We start from the raw sequence: 26,918 nt of genomic DNA, 5'->3' as shown, positions 1-26,918 counted from the left end.
AAAGGTTCAAATGAGAAATGAAATGCAAGAAAAAAATGTTGGAATAGAAGAGTGAAGCTTAGAAAATATACATTGGTTCCATATCTGAGGTTTGATTTTTACAAAACTTACTTTGCTCTATCAGAGGATGAATGTCTAGAGATTGCAGGTCTATTATAACTCTCTTTTCTTTTTCTTTTTTTTTTTTTTTTTTTTTTTTTTTTTTTGAGGCTTGTGAGTAAAATACTTTTCCTATGGATGGATGTTCAGTTCTTTAAATCGTTCAGAATATTTCCTGAACACCGCAGCAAATTAAGTAATTTTGTAAGAGCAACAAGTTTAAGCAAAGCATTTTCTCATCAGTTCACATTTGTGCTCAATTCTAAATACAGTTATTTAAATAAATATTTAATATGGGAAAAATTTGGTTCATTAACCTTTGAGATTCATTTCCAATTAATTCATATTCCTCCTACAGAGCACATGAATTTACTTGTACTGAGTGTGCCACCCTCTTTGTGACATGACTGTTCCTAAATGTCATCATCACTATACCCTACTGTGATTGCATATACTGAAATGAATGTTTGATAGGATACATGCAATGCATTATGTAGCATATCATTAGTATTATTTTGCTATTTTGCTTTCTTGAAGAAGCTTATGAAAAAACAAAATCAAATACTAAGGCATCTGAAATCTTAGTGTAGACCTGACAGGTTGTAGATTTAAAGTCCAATTGTTCATCAAAGTATATTCTGAGTTCCCCCAAAGAATATTGCTCAAGAAGTTTATAAATAACAACTTTTCTTTAGTGTTGTAGCATTTTGAGAGGTTACTTCATATACTTTTAAAATGTTCTTTTACCCTGTTTTAAAAATTACTTCATTAAATTCTTTGCACAGTCTTTCCAACATTCAAAATATAATGTATTAAGATCATTGCAGTTGATTGCACTGCTAGAGCTATACCTTTACATGCAAAAAGCCAAAATCTGGAGCACAGTTAGCATTTTCAAGGTTAGAAAATTTTAAGTTAGCTTTCTTTTCCTGCTTTTACTGATTTACCGTTAGTATTTTGGCAGTGCGTTAAGGAAACTAAGTGTTGAGCCTCTAGAATAAAAATTATTCAATAATTTTAAACTGAATACAGCTTTAAAAAAACCCTCTGCTTTAGAGGCTGATAAGTAAGCAGTGTACAGCTTCACTTTCTCCTTTCATTTCGTTTGACATTATATATACAGCCAAGGAGTAGGTATTTATCCATTCCAACAGAAGATATGTTGATCTCAGTAGATAATCTACTTGGAAAAACAGTCAAGTAGCTTGGAACCATCCTCTGTGATGGTCCGTATACAATAAATAACGGTGTATGAACTTCTCAGTATCAGCTAGTGTGTGCATATCTTCCTGAATTGTATCAGCATGGGGAATAAGGTTGGTATCTATGGAATCCTTATGTAAAATAGGAATCTATTCTTCTATATATGCCACTAAAAATACAACTCATTTCATTCTTCTGAGAGAGACTGAAGTCATAATAATAGGGTAAATTCTATGCTATGTACCCAGAGTAGTAAAAAAAAAAGGGATTTATGAAACATAATGACGGCCTTATGTCCTTGTAATTAGGTGTTAACATCTTCAGCGTAGTGAAAAACATTATATTGTAAAGCATATTATGGAGAACGTTTTTGGCAGTCTCTATAATTAACTACTTTTCCATACAGGAGATCTTGTGACACAGCTGTGGTACCTGCCCTTCTGTTCCTTTTTTTATTGGTGTTAAGGTATATGGTGTGTGCTGCTAAACACTGGCAGTGTTGGTAATTATGCAACCTTCCAGCAAGGAAAAGTACATTTCATCCTGCTGATTTATGGACAATCGTGATTCTCACACTTCAGAGCAGCAGGTTTTACTAGCTTTGGTGTAAATCATTCAATGGTTTCTTTGCTGCTTCTGAGTTTATCCAGTGGTTTTTCATGCTTCTGCTAGTTTTCCCCAAACAAATATGCGATTCGTGCTGAAAGGAAAGTACTTTAGGTGTTAATTTACTTGGATGGTGTCTTCAGGGATACTTTCACTGCCTTACCTTAGTACCATGACTCAGTTAGGGTGCAAATCTTTTTTTTTGTAAGTGAGGCGTGACCAGTGAAGGGTGGTTCAGAACAAGAGCTTGACATAGGAGATCAGAGGTTTTATCTAGGAGTGTGAAGCTATACACTGTGGAAACAAGAGGTGCTTCCCAGACTTGGTTTGCATGTGAATTCCAGATGACTTTTGACTTCATGTTGGGACTTCATGTACCCTGATTTGAGAGTAAGGATACTAAACTGCTCAATCTGGGGAGCTGTGTTGTGCTCAAATAGGTCATCTGAGAGGCATGTTATGGGCACCAGGGTTAAGGGCGCTGTAAATCTCACCCTTCAATCTAAATGTATCCTAAATTTCACTCTAGAAGAACCTGTCTCTCTTCACTACTGTAGAGTGAATTTCAAGAGATAAACCTCACTACTGGGGCATTTAGATAGGTGGTGAGATTCTTTAGGCCTTCACCTCTTGTTGGATTAGGATGGCAGCTGCTATAATCCTCTGGTCTGTTGCTGAATTATTTTAGCACATAATTCTTCTAGTATTATATCATGCAGTAATACTGATAAAATCAAAGCTGTTCCGAACTTCAAACAGGAAATGATAACATAGAAGGTGAGGAAAATTAATTGCATTTATGGCAACTGCCTGGGATGCAAGTCTGAGACAGATTAATCTCCAGTGACCTGTTGCTCCATTGATTTCTTTGGTGTTATAATAAGGAAGAACATGATCCATTATCTATTGCATTGCTAGGAAATAATAAAGAACTATGATTAAATACCCCCTCATAATGAGTTGTAATGCTAATTTATTTTATATGCATGAGAAAAGAGACTCTTTTATTATTGTGGCTATTAGAGCACGTCAAATCTTAGATGAGTCTGCTTTCAGCAGAGGAGTTGTTTTTCCACTTTATGCCAAAATTACGTCTCGTTGAAATATTAGTTCATCCAAGCTGAACAATGAAGGCAGAATGTTTTGATTTTGGGAACTAGAAACCTTTGCTTTCTCCTGATTTGTTACAGCATATTTACCTTTCCAAGAGCAGCGTTTCATTTGTAAGTTTCATCTTTTCAAATCTGTTTCTATGGAAGCGAAGTAATAGATCAAGTTGTTGTACAAGCATTTTTTTTTTTCAGAAATAGCCCAAAAGTAAATTATTAAACCTAAAGCAATTTCAAGAATTTTGTAGTCTGATTGTTGTTTTACTGAATGAACAGGTATGAATATTAGTGTTATGTTAATAAGCAGGTATATGAATGCTGACAAGCTCATGGAAGCTAGAGGGTATTTATTTCATTTATTTTAGCTGGATCAAGTTTAAGCTTTTTCTTCCTAAGAGACATTTTGTGATCAATAAATTACTGACCAGCTGAGAGCCATAGTTCCACAAACTGGGATGTATTTAAGAAAGTGGAGTTTAATGATGTGACCTTGTTATTCAAAATTCCTAAAATATCATCTGTTTACGTATTTTTCAGTATTATCATCGTGTGCTTATGAATGTAAAGACATATGCTAAGCAATTTGTCTTAAGTAGAAGCTGACACAGTGCTAACAGCACTGCAAACCTGCAAGGCCTGGAGGAGAGGAGAGAAAATACAGCAACTTAGTGTAACAACTGTCAGCTATGAGAACGTAACAGCACTGCTCAACCAGCCACACCGCTTTAGGGATCTTTCCTTCATACAGCTCCTTGTATTGCTCAGACTGAGAGTACAATTTCTGTGACATACTTAACGCTAGGTAAAATATCCTGATAGATTGAAATGTGACTGTAATAGTACAAATCTAAGTTGTGCATGTTTTATACACTCATAGGTCATTGGTGTATTTTTTTGCTTGTTATAGGGAGCAGGAGGTTTTTTTCTGTTGTTATCATTAGTGGCACAAAGCATCTAGTGTTACAGTCCTGTGCCAGAAATGTAATTAACAATATGGTAGCAAAGCAATGGTTAAATGATACATTGATATTAAACGTTATAAAATGTGAAGAAGGGGACCAGCCACTCTGTGATTCTGTTTGAAAGAAAGAGAGGTAGGAGGTAATGCTGGTAGCTGTTATCATATCTGAAGTCTTCTCCTTTTTCAGCGCAATCCTCCCATGCTGGTGAATGATCTGTTTGAAGATATCAAAGATGGGGTAATGCTAATTGCCCTTTTGGAGGTTCTTTCAGGGCAGAAGCTGGTAAGAACTTCCTTCCTTCTGCATATACAAGATAGTTGCATAAATTCTCTAGGATATAATTTTCTAACATATTTCTGTGTTTTAATACCGTAAAAACCCTGACTGCTATATAGCAAAGTATTTATTCATGGAATAGACTATCTGATTACAAAACAACAGCAAAACATACTACAGACTGACATTCTTGATTTTATGCATTTTGTATTAATTTTGTCTTAGTAGTTCATAAAAATTGCTTATTTGTACTAGTCTTTGCAGTTTATCTGGGTGTTAGTAATGTGATGCAAACAAGTAATTTCTATACATCTTGAAGAAATAATGAAAGTCTTTTCTTGTTAAATTTACATCTTTCTCTTGGGCAAAAAAAAAAAAAAAAGGGTGAGCCCCTCAGATTTCATGGGAACTAGCAGATTACAGCTGCTCTGCTACTGTGGAGAACCTTAACTGATGTCAAATGGCTTTTTCACAGCCAAGTTGTGTTCCAAGGCCACGGTGTGTACATGGTAAATAGGCTGTCTCTTGGGAGCCAGGCTAGTTTTGTGCATGTGATGTGGGAGAAAAACGAAAGGGTTTTAGGCCAAGGGCTCTCACTTTTTCCAAACCAGCGTGCAGTTTGCATGGCAGCACCTGAAGGGGCAGAGCAACAGTCCGTCATTCGGCTTCCTCTAGGGTTCAGACGTTACCTGTTACCTGTTCCCCTCACATGCAGGCAGTTTGCAAGTGCCATGCTTTTGCCTCTTTTTCATATATCACCTCAGTTTTCATTGCAGGTGATACCCAAAATTAGGTAGTAATTCAGACTGCAAGAGTGATTTTACTGTAAGATGGGAAAACCCCTATACTTTCAAGTGTGTTTCTGCTCTGTTGAAATATATCTACTTCTGTTTCTGATCGTCAAAGACAGAAAGTCTCCCTCTTGTGGCAAAACAGAAGTAGAAAAAATGAGAAGAGTTAATGATGGCACCTATTACAATGAAATTCACTGCATTGTATCCTGCCTATACTAAGTAGTGAAAGACAAAAGATATTACGGAACCAGAGTAATGTCTGGTTGATTTAAAGGTTAGGTATACCAGAAGATGATATTCTGTACTAACTGCAAGAGAAATTTCAAAATCTGTAGCAGGCCTGTTTTAAATCCATTTGTAACTTTATGAACATGAATTAGATTATAATAGTTTTACATTTGCATTACAATATATGATTCAGCGGGGAATTTAATTCCACTGTAGAGTATTAGAAGCCTAGGGTATGTTCTTGATTTAATTCAAAGAATTCTGTCTTTTTTTTTTTAGTCTACACGTCTGAAGTTCAGCAAAGTTCATTGTTCAGTGAGGGTTTGGGATAGTTGGATTTTTTAATTCCAATAAGGTATTAGAGAGAATGAAAAAAAATCCTCTAGGTAATGTCTTCAATGCAGACTGATTTTTAAAGATATCAACCACCTTGACTTCACCTTTGCAGGCAAAAACATTTTACTGAGAGAATGTTGCCTTCTCTCAAATGTCTATGTGTGCATATGTGTATAAATATAGTAGTAGTTTATTTTAAATAAGAAAAACAGTTCTCTGCTTTGATAAAGTTTATGGACTGAAGTTGACAGCTTGCATCCTGAGGTTATTGAGGCATATATAATTTTTTAATACTAGAAATACTACATTTATGTACCCTATATCTGTCAATCTTCCCTTTTGGTATATGCAAAGATACCATTTGACTGTTCCAAGGAATGTTATTACATGTAAATCAGACTCTGGTATGTACATAGGCATTTATAATAATCTGGAACTTAATTTTTTGCAATAAATTGGCACAAATCTAATTTGAGTTTACATTGTTCTTTCTCTTTAAGCCTTGTGAGCAGGGACGTCAGCTGAAGAGAATTCACTGGGTTGCGAACATTGGCACAGCCCTTAAGTTTCTAGAAGGAAGACGGGTAGGTTTGGTAGCACTTAGTCCTGTTTTTTTCCTTCTTTTTTTCTTTCTTTCCTTAAATGTATGATTTGTATCCACCTACCTCTTCTTACACTCCAAAATTTGAGCTATGTATGCAGTCTTCAGTTTCTGCACAGTGCTTAAAAGCTGCTGTAGAGTAAAAATGACAAGATCCAACACTAATATGTGGCAATGTATAAGGCAAAACTTTTCTTTTTAAAATTTTTTTAGTTAGAATAACCTTGGATTATCTCTCTTTTTTTTTTTTTTTTTTAAAGTTCTCTTTAGTTCCTACTTTCCTGTTGCTGTTCTCAGCAGAGAACAATGATCTTCAGTTCAATAGAGACATTCATTTATAATTAAAAGGATAAATTTATGGACTTCACTAGGTTGTACATGCAAAACTCTACTCCCTGAAAGTATAGACATGAAAATGTAGAACAGTGTATCCCCTTATTAACTTGGCAGGACTTCAGACTAATTCCTGGATTGCTTCTGGTAAAGTCAGGGCTATGGCCATTTTAGAAATGAAACAGTATTTTATAAATTTAACAAAAGACAGAAAACCTAAAAGCTCAGTGTGATCTAGGTATGGATATCAAATAAAAGCAATTACTTCTACCTTTTTTCCTGACTTTTCTCTCTGTATGGTAATTACTTGTGGTTTTTTTTTTTAATTAGATTGCAGATATTTTATTCGTCTGATTTCTGCATTTTAGTTCATTTTTTCCAATTTTATGTCTCCACAATGCTGTACACCAGGAGTTGTTGGGTTTTGACATTCTTTCCCTTTCTAACTCTATGGCATCTTGACTTAATTGTATTTCTGTTACATGGGAAACAAGCTTAGCAGATCCCTGTAGAAAGAAATGCATAAGAGAACATTTTTTAATTGAAAAATGTAACCAAAGCAAAGACAAATATATTTCCTAAACAAAATTCAGCTTTAGCTCACAATGTCACTATTTTAAGCAGTATAGTGTGTTAATACAAACCATATCGTATGCAGCCTGAGAGTGGAGCCTTAGATAGAAAGAGAGCTGCTTTCTGGTGAGATCTGTATAACCTAAGACAAGGCAAGGCTGGGATGAAGAGCAGAACACCCCTGCTTCCCTAGTTTACATGTCACAACATAGTGGGTGACCCAAACTTTGAATGACCCAGCTCAGATTCCAGAAATAACATAGCAGTGCAGCTAGGTAACTGACCCTGCTGAAGATCAGGATAGATTGACAGAAATGAAGCACCATGCTTTTGCTCCTGATACCTGAGTATTTTTGTCTGGAATTGTCTTAGTTATTTTTGTATGTACTTTGTATCAATATGCCAGATTTTCTTCTAGAGGGAGTTGGAAATACAGTGTGTCAGGTAAATTGGTGTGCTTTAGCAGGTGGTTTCTAGGTTGAGTCCAGCCTGAAGGATGCATCTATCCGGTCTGTTACCCTTTTCCTCCCAGAGGAGGTGGAGATGCTGTCCAGGCAACAAATGCCTTTTCAGCAGCTGAGTGCATTCCCTGGTCTGTACTCAAAGGTGAAGGAGCGGAGGCAGGTGGCTGTGCACAGCGCTTTGGGGAGTGCCAACAGGGTCTCCTTCCTCCACAGGCTCTCCCATAAGTAAAGTGTATTACACATTTAATCAACTTTATTTTCACTGTCCAAACAGACTTCTGCAAATACTCCTGTTACAGTGCAAAATGCAGCTAGCAAATAACAAGTATCATTCTGGACCAAACTGGGTTTTTTCATGCTTCTAAAAAGGTTTTTTTTTGTAGTTTTAGATCCATTTTAATGGAGTATGAGATGAAGGTAACCCAATAACTAGACTAGATCAGCTATGCTTCTGTGAACAGTAGCCTAATCAGAAGCTTTAGCTGAGTTCCTGTAAATCTTCTGATCTGTAATACATGTAAGAAAAACCTCACTTTCTAGAAAAAGAAAAGCTTTTGTTCGAATTGGTCCAGCTGAGAGAATGAGAGTTTTGTTATATTTTTCTTTAGGTAAGTAATAGAAAATTTTCCTTATTGACTGGTAGAGAGGCGAGTAATGACAATTTTCCCTGAGTTATGCCAGTTTTCTTGTTGGAGAGCACTGGAAATATAACCTGTGGGGATTTCTCCTCTGCTTCTTCCCAAACAGCCTGTGGAGTTTTCATTCTGAGAAGTGCTTCACAGCCCTGAACAACAAATTTTTTTGTTTGCTCTTGACATTATCTAGTGGTTTTCCAGCTGCTGATTCAGAGAACTGCAGTCTTTTTTGTACTTTGGGGAGACAAATGAGGTCACCTAAAGTCATTCTCCTGCTTTTCTTTAATCAGTTCTCCAAGGTTTTTCCATAACATTTGTCCATGAACAAGCTTGCAGTGCATGAAGACTTCAGCAGCCCCTAATATTTATATAGAGATTGATGACAGTTTTGCTAAGGAAACATTTGCTAATTTTCCAATACTACCTGTTTTATTCCATTTCCTTGAGCATTATCTACCCGTTAATTTCCTTATTATATACTCTTTGTACATTCCTTTACTGCCTTTTATGTTAGGAACTTATTTTAGGGTGATACTTTATTCAGACTGTAGGTTAGCATTTGGGAGTTGAGAGTTATGGAATCTGTTCTTGTTTCTGTTGAAAAACTTCATGTGACCTTGGACAACTCATTTTTTCCAACGCTTTTCTTATTTTAAAAGAGCTATAGTCGGGTTTGCCTTGCAAGGGAGCCTTAATCATTGGTGGTAATGTCCTTCACAATAAAAGGGTCTCTACTGGAGAACTGTCATTCTTTTTTTCCCTTATCTTTCTTTTATGTTTTCTGCCCCCCTTTTCCTTTTCTTGTTTATTCTTAAACTCACTTTTCTCTTTCTGTTCCAAATCTGTTAGAACTATAGCAAGAAACCCCTGCATAATTTAAAATCTGTTAGGGAGTATTTAATTTGCTTTCTTATTAATTTTCTTCTAAGATGTGCCAAAAAAGTGCTTTATTTGCATTAAAACATTAAATGAATTCATTTACCTAATAATTAACCATTTAAAACTTTTTTGTGTGTGTGTCATCTTTTTTCGCTTTGCTTTTCATGCTAGTCCATATACAGAGGATCTCCGGTTTGTACAATGGTTCTATCTAATTTTTATTGTTCTTTCTTCTTGAAATTAAATATTTTTTATACAAATAATAGCATGCAATTGTCTTAAAAATCTTTCATTACCTATAGATATACTTGTCTGAAAAGTGAAATTGCACTCTTCAATGATATTTTTAATTAAGAAACTTGTTATCTGATTGCAAAAATGCATTCAAAATATAAAACATATCTGAAATGTGTTTTATGATTGTTATTCTGAGTGTGTGGTAATAACACATGTTTTCTTTCCTATATAGATTAAGCTTGTCAACATAAATTCTACTGATATTGCTGATGGCAGGCCTTCTATTGTGCTTGGCTTGGTGTGGACCATCATTTTGTATTTTCAGGTACTGCATTTATACTTCAGTGCAACTTGCTCAAATAATGGTTCAGATCATCATTTCGTATGAACTGATATAATTCCAGTCTTTCACCATAGCTAAGTCACTTTATAATCTGATCCTGAATAAGGCAACAGTTGATGGTAAGGATGCTTCACATTGGGTAAAATTAGATACTTGTCTTTGGAATAGATTGGTCTGGGCTTAGAATGGAGTTCTTTCATCACTGGGACATGTTAGTCCACTTTTTCTGAAGAATACAACAGAGCAACAAAAGAGGAGAATAGAATTGTGGATTCTTGTACCAAGTACCTTTAGCAACCTCAGTGGTGATTGTGCTGTATGTCTAGTTCCAGTGCACTTGATGTCGGACAGTAATTATTTTCAAATAATACATGTGAACATGTTGATTTCACTGAGAGATGCAGATAATTGCAAGAACAAAATCTAGCTGTGAATGGTGTAGATTGAGAGGGGTTTGAATTTGTAAAGGAGAAATCATCTGCATTCTCTTGAAGTTATGTGGGAGGGAAAAATGGTTTTCTAAATCCTGTCCATATGAGTTAACAAAATGAGTCACTGCCCAATGCTTAAAAAAACAACTGATTTTACTGGGCTCTTTTATGGCATTCTTTGGCTTTGGTTCTCTTGTGATGTAGCTTTCGTGTGTCAGGGATGCTGTTCTCCTAACCACCAACCAGTGTGATGCCTCAATGATTCAGTTCGCCTTCTCAGAAAAAACGTTAGCCAGAATGATATTACCATTTTTATTTTAATTTGTAGCTCATTGAGAAGAAAAGTTAGGCTTCTCAGAGTTACTGAAAATCTATTTCTCTGCATCGATATTACTTGGGTCATTTTTGGATCTTTTCTTTAATTGTCACAGGCAGATACATAATTTTAACATGACTGAAAGAAGAAATGCGTGAGAGCTGTGGTTCGCATTGTGGCAGACTCATTCTGTGATGTGACAAAACTTTATTTTTTAAGTAGACAGCATAGACAATCTTGTAACATGTTCTAGATGTAACTTTTTCATGTTAAAAGAACCAAATTGTTGGTCAATGTTTTTTTTAAAAGAGTCAAGTTACTCATTTTCATATGAAGAAAGGCAGGATGTGAGTAACTGTCATACAACCTTGGCAAGCACTAATAATGCACTTTCCCTGCAGTACATTCACTGTTCCTTCACAAGGTACCTCTAAGCAAAACCACAACTGAATTTGTTCCAAAACAGTGCAATGGTAAATAAAGAACTATCCAGATGAAATCATTGAGGTCACTTTCATTTAGCTGAATAGGCCTCCTCTGAAAGTAGTGGATTGGTTTATAGTTTGAATTCAAGCTAAATGTGAGCCATTGTCTTCTATTTTAAGTTAGTTGTCATAATAGACAACGACACACTTACATATTGTTCTAGCTGTAGGGCATCAGGAAAGTCCATGATTGCTAGATGTCTTATACTTCTGAAATTAAGACCATTATCTGGGCACATACATTAGCATTTTTGAAGCTACTTTAATGTGCAGTTAAATAAAACACAATCATAGCTTCTGCCCAATTTTATTTTGTCAGTTGTATTAGGAAATTATCTAAGAATCTGACGAGAATAGGGAAGATTATCTACAAACAGTCCATTAACATTTTTTCCCCGCAGATTGAAGAGCTTACCAGCAACCTCCCACAGCTGCAGTCGTTGTCTAGCAGCGCTTCTTCTGTGGAGAGTGTTGTCAGTTCAGAAACTGCGAGTCCCCCAAGCAAACGGAAGGTGGTAACCAAGGTCCAAGGAAGTGCCAGGAAGGCTTTGTTAAAATGGATACAGTACACAGCAGCAAAGTAAGTAATCTACAAATGAACTGGATTTATATAGTAATTACAAACTTTTTCTTCAGATACTAAACTCTCTCAGTTAGGGATTGTCCTTTTGCTCTGTACTTGTATAACACCTCCCTGCAATCATATTCTTTTTGGCAACTGAGGCTGCTAAATGTTACCACCATACAACAAGCAAGTAATAAATAATGATTTGCATTAATTTTACAAGCAATTGTATTTTATAGTTTCTGAATAATGAGTGGGATTATCTTTGTCAGAACAAGGAACTGAAAGGGGAATTAGATGTCTGAATGACAATGTGTTAGTCCTGCTGCCAAAACACTACATGTAGCAATGCAAGTCTCACACCGACTTAGCATTCCTCAGTGACAGAGCTTGTAGGAGCACTAAATTCTGGAACTTGCTGTTGAAAGGCAGGTGATAAAAAATTATGAATATCCTTCTGCAGTTTTGTGATACAAGGGACATATTACTACAAAAATTGCTTTTCATTCTTTTTAATCCACGTTATTTTGGAGTTGTTTCTTGCTATTTCTTGTTAACTCAAGAATCTTCTTCTTTATTTGATGTAATTATCCCACATTTGCCCTTCTTCCAAAAAGGCATAAAACCCACCCATGAATTAGATCAAAGATACAATAGTAGTTTGATGGTTTGCACAATAAGAAAATAAAAATCAAAGATGTAAAAGAATGAAGTGGATTTATTTGTTCAAATTAAGGAATCAGCACTATTTGAAGAGATTGATCATGTGCAAAATGTGGAGCGGCTATTGCCAGTTATAGAATGGTGTGTCAGGGGAAATAAATATAACTGTAAAGTCACAGACTTTCCCAGTTTTCCAATAAATAGGTAGACTACATTAATATAGTGCAGTGCAGTCTAATTTGTCATTCTTCCTATTGCACTGTTGTCAGTAAGAGGCAACTGAAAGTGTTTAGCTGCAATTTCCATGTAACAAAACAAAATGCAAATAAAGAGTTTCATAAATGAAACCATCGGCATTATTAGGAAAAGTAGGTAGAATGTGGTGAAAGAAGCCTAGAGGAAGGATGGTATACTTTGCCTACTTCATGTTGTAATTTGCAAGGGCTAGCTCATTAAAGTCAGTGAAAGTGTTTCACTGATCACAATGAGCTTTGAAGCCTCTATTCAGAGTTACTGTTGCTGTGAACCTCCCAATGATGAGACTACATTAGTGCCTAAAGAGTGTCCTCAAAGGAAGTCTGCATGCTCAAAGTGAAAAACAGTCTTGCAGTGTGTGGACCACGATACCTTTCAGAATTTTAAAATAAGCTATCAGAAGTGTGATTCACTTCTGATTACTTTCTCATTGTATATTGCTATTTCCTTATAATTTGCATTTATTTTTTAATGAACACGTAAGTGTTCTGGGTGTATGAAGTTATAGTATCACTCATACTTTTGATAAGAATATAAAGAAATTTGCGTGTTATGTTTTTGCCTGAACAGCAAGTGATGTCACTCTTCGTGCTTTCATTTTAAGAGAGAACAGATTCATGCAGTCTTTTTTTTAGGTATGATACTGATGTACCTAACCGAACTGCAGTAGTTATAATGGAGGGAGTTATGAAGTGCTTTGTAGTGAGGGAGAGAATAGTGAATGGAGCTACGTACATCTAGAGACTCTGTGTGTGTTGTACAAGAATCTCGAGAACCTTGGTGGACTTCATTTGTTCAGAATACCGTTGACTTATTGCCACTAGCAAGCCCACTAGAGACAAATGCAGTATGTATATGACAAAAAAATTCTTGGATCTTCATAGGCAGAAATGAATTTATGCGTGGATGGATGGATGGACGGACCTGTGGGCAACCTGATTAGTATTGCAGGAACAAGAGGTTTAGGTGTAATGATGGGTAGCCACTGAGTGGAGTATCCTGTGTCCTTATCCTGTTTCATCTAGTCCTGATGTTGTTGCAAGTCACTTTTTTTTTTTTTTTCTTTCATATTCTTTAGGCAAGTTGGAATTGAAATCAAAGATTTTGGACAAAGTTGGAGGAGTGGTGTTGCATTTCATTCCGTTATTCATGCTATCCGCCCAGACTTAGTGGACATGGAGAAAGTGAGGGGAAGGTCAAACAGAGAAAACCTGGAAGAAGCCTTCACACTCGCAGAAGCAGAACTAGGAATTCCAAGGCTCCTTGATCCAGAAGGTACCTAATGCGTAATTGAAAAAAGTTTGAACTACTTGCATGGATTAAATCAGATGGGCTAATTCATAGTGTTTAGACATTTGAGCAACATTTTGTGACATTCAGCTAAAAATTAATTTACTGTGTTCTAATACTTGTCTAGATGTCGATGTTGACAAGCCAGATGAAAAGTCTGTCATGACCTATGTAGCCCAGTTTTTGAAGTACTATCCTGATCCTCATCATACAGTGACTGATGTGCAGGAGAATGATGTAAGTTTCCCTTGCGTAACTATATGAAACAGTTTATCATGAGGGGGGCTTTATAAATACATTTTATACCTTTCCTACAGTTTATTATGCTTCCTTTCGATGAGCAGTTCAAGTGAAAAGCAAGCACAATAAGAAAACTGGGAAAGATTAGCTGAGAATAAAGGAACCACTGTTGCAGGTGTTCCCTAGTGGGTGGAGAAAATAGAATGGTGATCCTGCAGAGATTTTCCTGTTTTCAGCAGTAGAAGCCAAAAAGAATACAGTTATTGTAGATAGTAGCCAACCAATGGATCCTAAAGTTCCCTAAGAGGTTTTCAAGCATAACACCAATGAGATTGCAACAATTTGTTACCTGAAGCAATTCATCCCTTCTGTTTCTATCACACCGGGTTTCTGGGTAAGAATAGTCCAAGAGATTGCTTAGGTATAGTCTTTGGGCTTTTAGGCTCAGGAGGCAGCTACAATTTTGACACAGGTTTCTTTCTGTTGGACAGTGATGTTTTACTATTTGCTCTAAGGAATTGTTTTGGTCATGTTTTTTTTCTTGGTTTTTGTTTTGTGTATGCTGTAGTGCATTGGTTTTGCACTAGGATGGCTATACTCAGTGATGCCAAGTGATCATGACTCACTTCCTAATCCTCATCATTTGCTTGCTTCATGGCAAACACAGGAAACACTGCTGAGACAATCTGCTCAGCCCCAGCAAGAGAGAGAGAGGAAGTACTTTTTGTCTGTGATTCTTTTCATTCCCTACAGAGCCATAGAAGAGCTTTGAAAGGAGAGAATCTTCTTCCTTATGGCTATGTGTGGCTAAAGCAGCTGTAGCTTTGCAGTTTGATTCCAGTGCCTGAGCACTGGAATTTTTCATTTTCATTACTGCAACATTGGTCTGAGGACATATGTGTGCCAATGCCACAGCATCCCACTGAGCAATGGGGCTGCTGAAGCAGAGGGAGGGAGCACTGAAGCCTCATGCTGTGGCCTGTGGCAGGCTAAGGCAGTCCTGTCATCTCCATACCATGGCACACAATGCAGTTTCTGCTGCCAACAGCCTTGGCCAGGTCTGCTGCCTGTGCTGGGATTGCATTTTGAGGAACAGTCTCACCACCTTCTCAGCTTTATGCAGAGACAATGCAGGAGGGTGCAGGACTCAGCCACTCCACGCTCTGCCTGCCTCTGGCTGTACAACAGAGATGATAGCACATGAACTGTGAAAGGGAAACTACTGAGTTGCCTCTGGAATTCCCAGTGAATTACTAGGAAGTGAAATAACACAAATTCATCACTTTGATATGCTTAGCTCAAGACCACTTCCTCTTTCTAGATATTGCTAAGATATTCCAGTAGCAATCCAAGTGGATTTTGGTGGAACTGCTGATCCCCTGCCTGTCACACTGTACAAATCAGTAACTCCCAGACTTTGAGAAGAAAGTAAGAGTTTGATATTTTTAATGTCATCATTCTTGGTTTCCTTGAGGAAGAACTATCTTCCTCCTCACAGCCCTGATGGAGTGCCTGGCAGTTTGAGACAAACTCCACTTCTCTAATGGGGTCTGCAGTCAAGAACAGTGGTGGGGCCCTCAATTTTTTTCTGACACAAATTCTGCTAATCCAACTCTGGAGAAATTCTCATCCCTATCAGGCACCTATATCCACCCTAAACCTTTCTCCCAAGTTGTGTCCACAGAACTTCCAGTTCCCTCGCCTCTGGTCATGGTACAAAATGATGAGCACATGGCATGTGATAGGTTGGTGGGAAAGAGATCTGAATGGATCCAGGCCAGTAAGCAATGCACAAAAAGTCCAGGACCCATGTAGTCACTGGCCCTGAAGCAGTGAAATACATAGAAAAAACAGCACAATGCTTGCATCTATTTGCAACGGGATAGATACAAGCTCTCAAATGACTAAACTTTTGGCACACTTTGGTCTTTTATTACTACAAAATTTTGTATTTCTGTCATATATCACAGGGAGAAGCTTATTTTGCACTCAGCTGCGTTACTTATGTCTTTTTAGGGAGAATCTGGCAGCAGATAGTCGAATCTCATACTCAGAACTTGCATTTTAAGATATTTGATCTGTTCTCAAGAAAATCATAATGATTGGTTTGGCAGGCTATTATATATGAATTCCAATAAATATTAGGACCTTAATTTTACACAGTTCTGGAGGGGAGGGGGAAAGAAGGAAGGAATTAATGGAGTTGATCCTGCTGACTGCAGGATACCTAGATGAAGCAAGATATTCAGATAATCCTTGGCAAAATAAGAGTGTCATTCATATTACATACTTACAGGGAGATTCTAGTGCTGAAAATCCAACAATGCAGTTAAAAAATATACACGTAAGTATTGCATTGAATATTTACACAGTATTTAAAGGGAAAATTGAAAATAAAGCTCAATCAAATGTTTCATAATCGAATATCTTGTGTTTTTTCACTGACTGCTTTCACATCTTTTAGTCCAAATTCTTAATTGCATACGAGTTGGTGAAAATTAGGCAAAGGGTTATTTAAATCCCCAGGTTAAATAAGGCTATCACAACAGCAGATCCAAATTGACAGTGTTGCTAGCATCTCAAAGGGGGTTACCAGCTGGTGAGGACACACTTGGGGCACTGTGTCCAGCTCTGGGCTCTTCAGTAGACATGGAGTGACCTGAACATGTTGGAGAGAGTCTAATGAAGGACCACAGGGATGATGAAGGGACTGGAGCATCTGTTCTGTGGGGAGAGGCTGAGAGAGCTGGGGCTGTTCAGCCTGGAGAAGAGAAGGTGCAGGAAGGTCTTATGAAGGTATATAAATACCTGAAGGGAGGGTGCAAAGAGGACAGAGCCAGGCTCTTCTCAGTGGTGCCCAGTGACAGGACCAGAGACAATGGGCACAGGCTGAACACAGGAGGTTCCCTCTGAATGTCAGGAAACACTTTTTCACTGTGAGAGTGACTGAACTCTGGGACAAGTTGCCCAGAGAGGTGTCTCCATCCTTGGAGGTATTCAGAAGCTCTCTGGACATGATTCTGGGCAACTGCCTCTAGATATCCCTGCTTGAGCAGGGGGTTTATACCAGATGACCTCCAGATGTCATTAAGGTCCCTTTCAACCTCAACCATTCTGTGATTCTGCAATTCTGTAATAATATTTAAGAGCATAGTTCCTATATTTAAAAAGTTTTTAATGAAACAGCAACAGTAGAGGTCTTCTTGCAATGCAAGAGGAATGCTCTTTTCTAAATGGCATGGAGATTTAAATTCCTTTAAAAAAATAGAGAAGTGGATTCTGTTTATAAGAGCAAGAACTATTTTCTTTAGTACTTAACGAAACATTCATGAACTTATCACTTTGCAAATTTAAAAAGGGAAATCTTTCTTGTTAGAAGTAACTGCTTGGAATCATAGTGTAATAACTGACTTTCTTGACCACACGAGCCGTTGAAGTATCTTTTTTTAACCTCTTTCTGCACCCATGGTTATTCTAATATTCAACTTGCTAAATAAATCGACTGGAAAAAATGTAAAGGAGAGAATACTTCTTTTCTCAGTGCACAGAGTTGGCAGCGAATCAGATATGAGATATTTGTGTGACTATATAATCTGTTTAGATTGAAAATTAATTTGTTCTTTTTCAAGAAGTGTTGCCCACAGGTTCTATTCTAGATATACAAACATATGCAAGATCAGACCAAACATGTAAGATCAGTTCATTCTCAAATAACCCATTTGTGTTTTGTGGAAACCATCTAGTGAATTGGATGCCCATGTGATCACCATAGCTAACAGTACAAGATAGAACAGTACCTATTGCCTGTTTCTTCCCTCTTACTGACCTGGAGTATCAGAGTCCGTCGTAAAGCTTTCCTTGGGAATTTTGCATTGTGTGGTTAGTTTATTTAGGACAGGATTCATCCATCTTTAAGAATGTAAAAGCTACTTACACTCCACCTGTAATCAGCGAGAGATAAACAGTTTTCCAGATGGCATCTTTCTTATGACGGTGTCCTAAATAAACTGTCTGCTGGAAGTTTGTGTTGCATAGCATTTCAACAGTTAAGCTGACTCAGATGAATCCTTCCCTTACATAATGAAGTTGGCAGTTGATTAAAAAGAAATCTAAACATGCTTTATATTTTTGTGACTGGTATAATCACCCTATTCTTAGCCTTTATATCTTCCCTGTGAAGTCTAGTATAAAGAAATATGTAACACAGATTGGTAGAATACAGGTAACATGGGTTATGAGAAAGATAACCTTGCAAGACTCTTATCCCTTAAACTCCTGGGGTACTCTTAGTTTCCAAAATTAAGCACTTTTACGGTGTATTCCGTCTGACCTGTGCCTGCTGTAGAATGAGGTGAGTGGGGCAGTAGATGCTAGATGCAGCTGGTTTTTTCTATCTGTCGAGAACTGAAAGAATGACTGACTGTCTCAGTTGCAGATGCCTACATTTAGTTAGAAGAATCCTGCTTCACAGTGGAGTGTGTCTGGGTAGTTTTTGATGGGGGGGTGGGAATGATTTCTGATCCTATCCCCCCTGCCCTCCAGCCAACTCAGCTGCCACTGTGTTTCCTCAAGATGTGTTGTCCACCCAAATTCCCATTCATCTTCCCTGCTGAGTCAGTGCTCAGTTTATAAGGAATTTGGATTGTAAAAGTGGAATAATTGTAGAAGCTTATCCTTTATTTGTGGTGAGGGGGAACAGCTATTTGCATGTGCATTTCCAGAACTAAAAGGGACTTAATATGTCATGCATGGACCAGCTATGCACATATGTGAACTTGTGTAGTCAACACATCTCAAAGAATCACAGTTACTCTAAGGTAAGTACCTGTTTTTCCAGGTAAAATAGATCATGTAGTGACTAGTAATCTGGAAATCATATCTAATATGAGAACTACTTCACTAGATATGATACAGACACATGAACTTGATAATATTTTAAGTACATCTTGTATCCTTACATGTGTGGCTCTTTTATTGTTCTCTCTGGACTTTGCCTGCTTTGCTTTATTTTGTTTGCTTTTTTTTTTTTCCTTCTTGTTTTCCCATTTTTTTCATGTTGCTAGGAACTTCAAGCAATCCCAACTTTTGTCATTTCTTTTATGAAATTTAAGGTAAGGGTAATACGCTCCAGAATAATTGCCTGAATTAGACCTTTCATGCTTGTTATGTTTTTATCCTGCAGTCATTTGACTTTAGATTTTGGCTAGTTTTATGTACATTGGTTTGCTAGCCTAATGTTAATCTTTCCAAAAAAGCAAATAGCACAATATAATGAGTGTAAGTCTACTTTCTTACATGAGCTGATCCTAACAGCCTAATGCTTAATTTTGCAAATAATTTCACAGAAATATTATAGAAAAGCAAGTCAACTTTCCTATAATAAATCTCAGACTATGCTTTTGGTTTTCTTAAATATCGATGTAAACATGAAACAATAGATTATAGATCGATGTTTCTACTCATCTGATCTCACTTTAGATGGACATTTTTGTATGTCTTTAGGTTTATAGAGTAGATACTAGATTGTACATATGATTGTGTAAGTGATGTATGCGGACTGTGGGTTGGAAGGAGGGAGCATTCATGTGTAATTGCGTGATATGCATTGCTCCTTTTTTCACATAAATTATCATGTTTTTAAAAATATACTTTTTTAATCATCTTGGACACTTAGAGACGTATAATTTTCTAGTGTTAACTGAGAGACGTTCAGAAATCAAACATGGAGTATTTGAAATGAACATTCAGAGGTGAAACTGGAATACTACAGAAGTGAATGTATTATGAAACAACAGGTGACACTGCAGTCAGTCAAAAGTGTTTACAGTTTGACCTGATCCAACTAATTACTTTGGTTTCACACTCATTTCTGTGCATGATTTTTTTTTTAATATATGAGCAATAGGTTATTTTCAAGAAAGTATGATCAAGGGTTCATCTCATATTATGTATATCTAACTAGTAATATGTGTTGAAGTGAAGATTAATACTGGTAGCAGAATTATTTCCATTTTATCCATCCATTCAAGTAAGTTTGAGCAGCTTTAATGGGACCTTATACATTCTTAGTCATACACCACCCCAGTGCATTGCTGCTTAAGCTAGTGAAGATTTGAAATGTCAAAAGATCTGTCAATTTCTTTACCTTGGTACAAATTTAACTATAGAGGAAGCACACTCCTTCAAAGTATTGCTGATGTAAAGTCTTTCTCTTCTTGTGCTGTGATGAGCAAGTAATTCATAAGATAATCCTGTCACCTCCAACGTCTTTATGCCAGCAGAGTTCCCCAATGTTAAGATGAATTTCCTGAGCAGAGGCTGCAAAAATAACTTTCTAAGCTCTTACAGTGATTTACTGTCTATTTTTACAGATAGGCATTAGTATCTCATCCCTGAAGGCGGTGCTTGGCTCACCATTCACCATGCATCTGTGATACCGTTGTCAGTGAACGGTTTCAGTAACACAGATACGCAAATACATCCAGTGACAATACGTATAAACCAGAGTTTTCAGAAGGAATAGCATCATTAATTGAATGCATGTATAAACATTTTTAAAGGGACTTGATTTTCTCTGCACATATGTGGTACAACAGTTCAACATCCCTGAAAAACAGGTGACTTAATTTTTTTTAGATTTAAAAGTTCATGTTTGAAAACTCTATCCTGCCTGTACCTGAGAATTCTGACAGTTCACCTGGTTTATAATGACATATTAGAGAACCCAACAAAGTACTCCTTTTTCAGTCCATAATTAAATTTCTCATGAAACACATAAGTATATTTTTAGCTCTTCAAACACCAGAGTATTCTGTATTATGTAATTTTCAAATTAACTCTGCATATCAGTTCATAAAATAATGTTTTCACTTTGAGTCTGGGCTGAAAACTTTCTTTGTGAATTTAAATTGTACCCCCTTATCAATTTGAACTCATAAACATTGTTCTCTAATTACCTTCTTTGATGTTCTTTGACAGTTGAGTGCTCCAGTTCTGTTCATTTCTGCAAACCAGTGAATATCCGTAGAATGGTGTCACGACAAATTAATACTTTAAAATGCTGTTTGGAAGTAGCATGCAGAATAAGTCACAGTGGCATAGATAAACTGAAATAAATGTCATCAGAGATCAATGATCCTCATCCTGGGGAAAGGACAAATAATTGTAATTATCCTAGATAACTTTTCTTTGATGGTTTATTTTCTGATCTGTATGCTACTTCAGATGTGCAGGCTTTAGAAAATAGTTTACGTATCTGTAAGATTATCCTTTTGATAAGTTTTTACTAAGAGTAAGAACCACTAGGCACTAATGAAAATCTCGTTTTAAGAATGATAGCTCATTAAACTTGCAGGGCATTGGTGACAGGTGCCTTGATGTCTGAGAAAGTGAATCTTCTATGTTTGTTACCCAAACTGAGACTTTAAAACCCTTTTGTATCTACCAATGAACCACAGAAGCAAGTTTGCGGGTGCTAAGTGATGCACTGAACTGGAAACCTGTGAAAATGTATGAATAAATAAATAAAATGCTTATCATGCATTTTTGCACAACGTCTTTAACAGCATTCAGCTGGGCGGTTACTGAAACACCTACATCATCTGCAGTTAAACAAAGTAAACAAAAAATTATCTAACTAAATAGTAAAAAAAAGAAATCATGGAAGACTCAATGCCACCTGTTAACTTTACCTTTTCACTTAATGACAGAGAAATGGTATGTGATTTGAGAGAGGTGCAGCTGTTTCTGTGTTCTTTATCCTCGGGTACCATAGAGGTGTTCTTGATCCCAGTGATATTCTATTTCAAATGTTTAGTCAGACCCAATTTCAGCCATTGTTAAATTTTTAAGCTATGTTGACAGGAATCTTGCAAAATACCTATTTTGCTCACGTTTCTGTATGAACAGTTGCAGCCACACAGATGCTCTTGCATAGACTTACCTTAAGGAGGTGCTTCTCAGCAAACTAAAAGTAAAATGCACAACAATGTGACACGTATATTCTCTTTCCAACTTCAAGGATATCTTACTTAAAGTTTCAGTTAGTAGGATTGTTATAGGACTTTAGATCCATTCAGATGCATAGTTTAGTATTGCCTTTATGGAGCTGACCAGCTAAATACTAATAGAGATCTCGATAGTCTCACTGAAGTTATAACATCATGAATGGAGTGCATTTAATACCGAGGTTCTTTTTTTGGTGGCTGAGTGAGTTAAGAATTCTCACTTCTTATATTCTCCACATAGGGGAGTAGTCCTGGCTTTGCTGTTTATCTCAAAGAATCTTGATGTTACTTTTCCACACACAGAGCCAGCTATCAGCAGAGTAGGAATTTTATTCTCCTTCTCTATATTTAATTTAAATATTATAATAAATATATTGTTATATTTATTGCATTATTTTATACATACCACATTATATATTATTAATTATATAAAGATAATATCATATAATGAATATATTATTATAAATAAAATACTATATTTGAGAAGTTGGAATTATTAGGAGCTTTGGCTTCTTGGGACACTATGTGCAGTCAAGGAAATCCCTGTGCTACAAATATCTGGAGCAGGGAAGAGTCATATGTGTCCTATACTATTTCTCAAACACTAGCTTTTGGTCAATGTTAGAAAACAGGAGCGTAAGCTATAGTGAACTTTGTTCCGGCACAGCTGCTCTAATACCATGGTAACCTCACTGCAGCTACCCAGCTAAGAATTTACCTAGCAAATTAACAGCTACAATGCCTGTGATATTTGCACAATCTGTTGTGCAATTCTGTCCAACCAAGTACCGCTGTTTTAAGGATTGGTAAGAGAATCTGTAGAAATACATCAAAGAAAGGTTTCTTTCCTATCTGAGGGTCCTGTCCTTTCCTCAGCTGAAATGAAGCAATATCTCTATGCTTTTAAAATTTTTGAAGGGAAGTTATATTTTACATATTTGAGTCAGCTTTCAAAGAAGGGAACCATAATTTGCTCCAGGTTAGGATCTTTTCTAAAAAAAGTACTTTGTTTCTTAGATACAGTTAGTGGCTATTTTTTTTTGTCACATGGTCCAATTTTTCTTCTTGCATGTAGTACTTGAAACTTAATTTCTCATTTTAGGTGATGAGCTCATATGATGTGATATTGCATTTGTCCTCTGTCATAGCTCTGTTTCTGACAAATTTTACAATAATATGACTTCTTTAGTTTCAAAGAGTAGCATCTGAGTAACAGCCAGCACACGTGGTTCATTGGTTGGAAATCTGAGATGGACACTTGTATCCTACTTGATTAGGCTGCTTACACAGTGCAGAAAAAAAATTTTCAGTTATCTGCTAACCTTCTCGTATAACAGACCTGAGATTTCCTGTTAGTATTTTTCTGTTCACTGCCAGGTCACTGAATTCTGCAGGGAAATTTGCAGCCCTGCAAAGCAACAATACCATGATAGACTAAAGTGTTAAAGCAAAACTGTAAAACAAATATGCAGTTCTTCAAAGCCATAAAATGGCATGGAAGGAAAAGAAACTGAACACAATATGGTTTTCTTTCATTGTTTTCATTTTCCTTGTTAAAATGTTCTCTATCAAAATATTTTGCCAACTTCTGAACTTGCAGCTTGATTGCCCTGAAGTCATTCAGAAAGAACTTTTTTTTTCAGCAATATCAGACCAGATAATAAAACGGTGGTATAAGATGATAAAATCCTCTCCTGTCTCAGCTCAATTAACTTTTACTGAAAATTGACTCTGCAAATATGTGGAATACTAAAAGTAGCTGTTGAGGTATATTTAATGGATTTTGTGTTAATTTAACATCCGATGAGAACTGCAAGTAGTATCTCTGACACTGCAATGTCCCAAATTGTCATGATTTCACCACTGTAATGACTGGTGCCTAGATGCTGAGTTCTCCTCTTATACTCAGCCTTTCAGTTAGACTGTATGAAGGTAAGTGATGAGAGAATTTGGCCCAGATGTTCCATTGGCTTTTGCTACAACTAATGACCTTGACTTGATAGAGAGCTGTTAATTTTTGGACTGCATCTGACACCTCTACTAATAGGCTGCAATGTTTTGTGTGTGTGTGGTTGTACTATATCGTAGAAGGAAGACAGACTGATGCTGCGAGATCTAAAAGTGTGGGCAGAACAATTTGAAAGAGACTTAGCCCGAGCACAGGCGGCAGAAACAAGCTTACAGGAGAAATACCAGGTAAGCTGTAGGGAAAATTTCGCATGATAAGACATTATTGTCTTCATTACGTGTAACATGTACTGCAGTATTTTATGCAATCTGTATAAATGCAATTCAATACACTGTAGTTTAAAGAAATAAGGACACAAACTGTCTTGCCTTTTATTGGTGGAGGATTTATAATGGCAGCTCCAGCTTTGCTGCGTAGAACAGTGCACAGATGGTTTGCTTAACACCGTGCTTTTTCTAGCAGTGTGAAGGACTGTCCTAGTTAGAAGTGAGCATGTGTCTCTACAGTCCTTTCAGATCCTGCATGATATAGGTCAGATGGGAGATATGACTGAAGGCTGGATGAGGTGACAGGTGGAGAGGACAGGGCTTAGAGCTTCATTTTTAACCCCTCTCAAAGCTTAATGTCTAAATTGGCAATATAAATTTTGGCCTAAATTTTCTCCTGAAGCTCAGCTGTTCTCTAAAACCAGCCACTGTCTGTCCCAAATATTACTTCCTTTCATGTTGGGTTCAGGCATCTGATAACTGAAGGGAAATACAAAAGTCCTACCTGTATTTCCCTGGAGGCTTATACAGTCTATTAAAACCTTTAATAAAATGCATTTCAATGTAAATATACAAGTTTACTGCTACTACTCTTTGAGAAGGATTAGGACTTCTGTCAGTACAAAGTTGTCATAGGTTGTAGTACTCCATAAATGTTGAAGAATTTAATTATTTTACTCTGTACTACATTGATTTGATTTTCTCTTTGGGCAGTCATTTAAGCATTTCAGAGTACAATATGAGCTAAAAAGGAAACAGATTGAACTTGTAACCCAGTCATTAAGGAAAGATGGTAAATTATCACTTGATCAAGCTATGGTGAAGCAAGCATGGGACAGAGTTTCTTCCAGGGTAAGTTGAAAGTTCTTATGTATTTTTTAATGAAATGAATGATGAGAATTCAAAATCGTTTAGGTAGCTGTTTGCAATTGATTTTATTAGGCATTAGGAATCTAAAAATGAACCAAGATTCTAGCACTGTTGAATTATTTTGAATTTGTTTTGAGAACATTTACTGCACTATCATCTTTAACTTTGCTCAAAAAGAGAATATGAACTTTAAGAAAAGGGCTATATTTTGGGATTTCCCTTTATTTGAAAGTGTGTTAACAGTGCTTAGCCAAGTTGATAGAAACAAAAGCATGCACAATGCCCCTTTGAAATGCAGTGTTTTAATGTAAATTGCTAGATAACTGAGAAATTATAACATTCTTTCATATAACTAAAAAAAATTCTGTGTAATACTGCCTATTTTATCAATAAATGAGGCTTTAATGCCTTTTTGACCTAGTAGCAATAGTAATAAATAAATATTAGTGTCTGTGGTATTAATTATGTAATAATTGAGTGAAAAATCCCAAGCAAGTTGTATTGCTTGTCCCAAATAGGAAGTTATTAAATCATTATTATTCAGTGTACATTCATGGATTTGTTTCAAGTCATATATTTAACAGAGGATCTATTTAAAAATATTGTGGAGTTTTGACATAATTTCATTATTTTTTCACTCCCCTAACTAGGATTGCCACTGAGACACAGTATTTTACTGCTGTATTCTCAACTCCACAGTCTTTTGAGACTCATTTGCACATTACATGTAGAAAAATATGTTCGAAATAGAGACACAAAGATTTTATGCAAGAGCATGAAATAAATTACATTGGGTGGAAGAAGGTCTCACATCCCTTTGCTGATAACAGATGAAATTCCAGATCTTTAGCTTGTCAGTTGTTCCAGTTTATATGTGATCAGTTCTGTAGCTCAGTCACCATTCTGGAAGGGAATCAACAAATCCTTACAGAGATTGTGTTGCCTGTGAGAATGCTATAATTTCAGAACTAATGTGAAGTAGTATACCTAGGTTTACATCTCAAACATACTTTATTATGTGGGGTTTTGGTCTTACAGTATAAAGTCTGATTTTTCTCAAGATATTTGTTTGTATAATTAATCAAGGAAGGAAGTTCAATCCTCTTACTTCTATTTCCTAGCTACTTGATTGGCACATACACCTTGATAAATCTCTTCCTGCACCTTTGGGTACCATAGGTGCTTGGCTTTATAGAGCAGAGGCTGCTCTGAGGGAAGAAGTAACTGTTCACCAAGCTCATGAGGAAACAGCGAATACAATACACCGGAAGCTTGAACAACATAAGGTAGATCTACATGCATTCATTTTATGCATTATAGTTCATTGTTTCCACAGCTGTAAATGATCCATACTATACAAAGAAAGATCGTTATTCCTAGTTTCTGTGGGTATTGTCATCTTGATGGTAGTTAAAGCTAGGTGTCTTTTAGTGATGACTTGAACTGTGATGTCTGTGTGTCTTAAAAGCAATATTCAAAATTGCTTTTGAATATTCCTACTTCTTCTATGTGAAACATACCAGGTAATAATATTTTAATTGTTTCCCTAGTCTAGGATTTCTATTGGGTAGAAATCCATAGGGAGCTCGTAAGTTGGGTACGTTCATCAACCAATATGAACTCATTAGATGAAACAGGAAAGAGAGCAAATATACTGAGTGTGCTGATAGTGCAGGTGATATGCAGTGGGGGAAAAAACAGAATGAAGTGAATTTTCATAGTGTTCTGATGGCAAATAACATGAGAATTCGTATCTGCTGTGGAAACAGGATACTTTTCTAGATGAATTTAAATAGCTTCACCATTATTCTTTACTGAGTCCAAGTTTGTTTAAAATCAAAACTGTGAGGCTTGTCTGTACATTTATGTAATATATGTGAGAAA

The 26,918-nt window shown here is 36.5% G+C and overlaps 1 protein-coding gene across 2 annotated transcripts in view; it reads left to right on the top strand.

Annotated features, from left to right (window-relative positions):
* Window positions 1-26,918, top strand: part of SYNE1 (spectrin repeat containing nuclear envelope protein 1) — a 269,565-nt gene that overhangs the window by 9,348 nt on the left and 233,299 nt on the right. The window contains exons 3-13 of one of the 2 annotated variants that reach the window (XM_086461107.1): window positions 4,166-4,261; window positions 6,114-6,197; window positions 9,270-9,290; window positions 9,568-9,660; window positions 11,312-11,490; window positions 13,472-13,668; window positions 13,811-13,920; window positions 18,987-19,034; window positions 24,018-24,125; window positions 24,879-25,016; window positions 26,156-26,320. In XM_086461107.1, coding sequence (XP_086317233.1) covers window positions 4,166-4,261; window positions 6,114-6,197; window positions 9,270-9,290; window positions 9,568-9,660; window positions 11,312-11,490; window positions 13,472-13,668; window positions 13,811-13,920; window positions 18,987-19,034; window positions 24,018-24,125; window positions 24,879-25,016; window positions 26,156-26,320 — 1,239 coding nt within the window. The remainder of the gene's footprint in view (window positions 1-4,165; window positions 4,262-6,113; window positions 6,198-9,269; window positions 9,291-9,567; window positions 9,661-11,311; window positions 11,491-13,471; window positions 13,669-13,810; window positions 13,921-18,986; window positions 19,035-24,017; window positions 24,126-24,878; window positions 25,017-26,155; window positions 26,321-26,918) is intronic. The other variant, XM_086461108.1, reaches the window with a different exon arrangement.

This window comes from Leptosomus discolor, chromosome 2 (assembly GCF_034619465.1).
Source record: "Leptosomus discolor isolate bLepDis1 chromosome 2, bLepDis1.hap2, whole genome shotgun sequence".
Taxonomy (NCBI): Eukaryota; Metazoa; Chordata; class Aves; order Leptosomiformes; family Leptosomidae; genus Leptosomus; species Leptosomus discolor.
The sequence above is the reverse complement of the archived record's forward strand: the minus strand, read 5'-3'. Positions and strand labels throughout refer to the sequence as shown.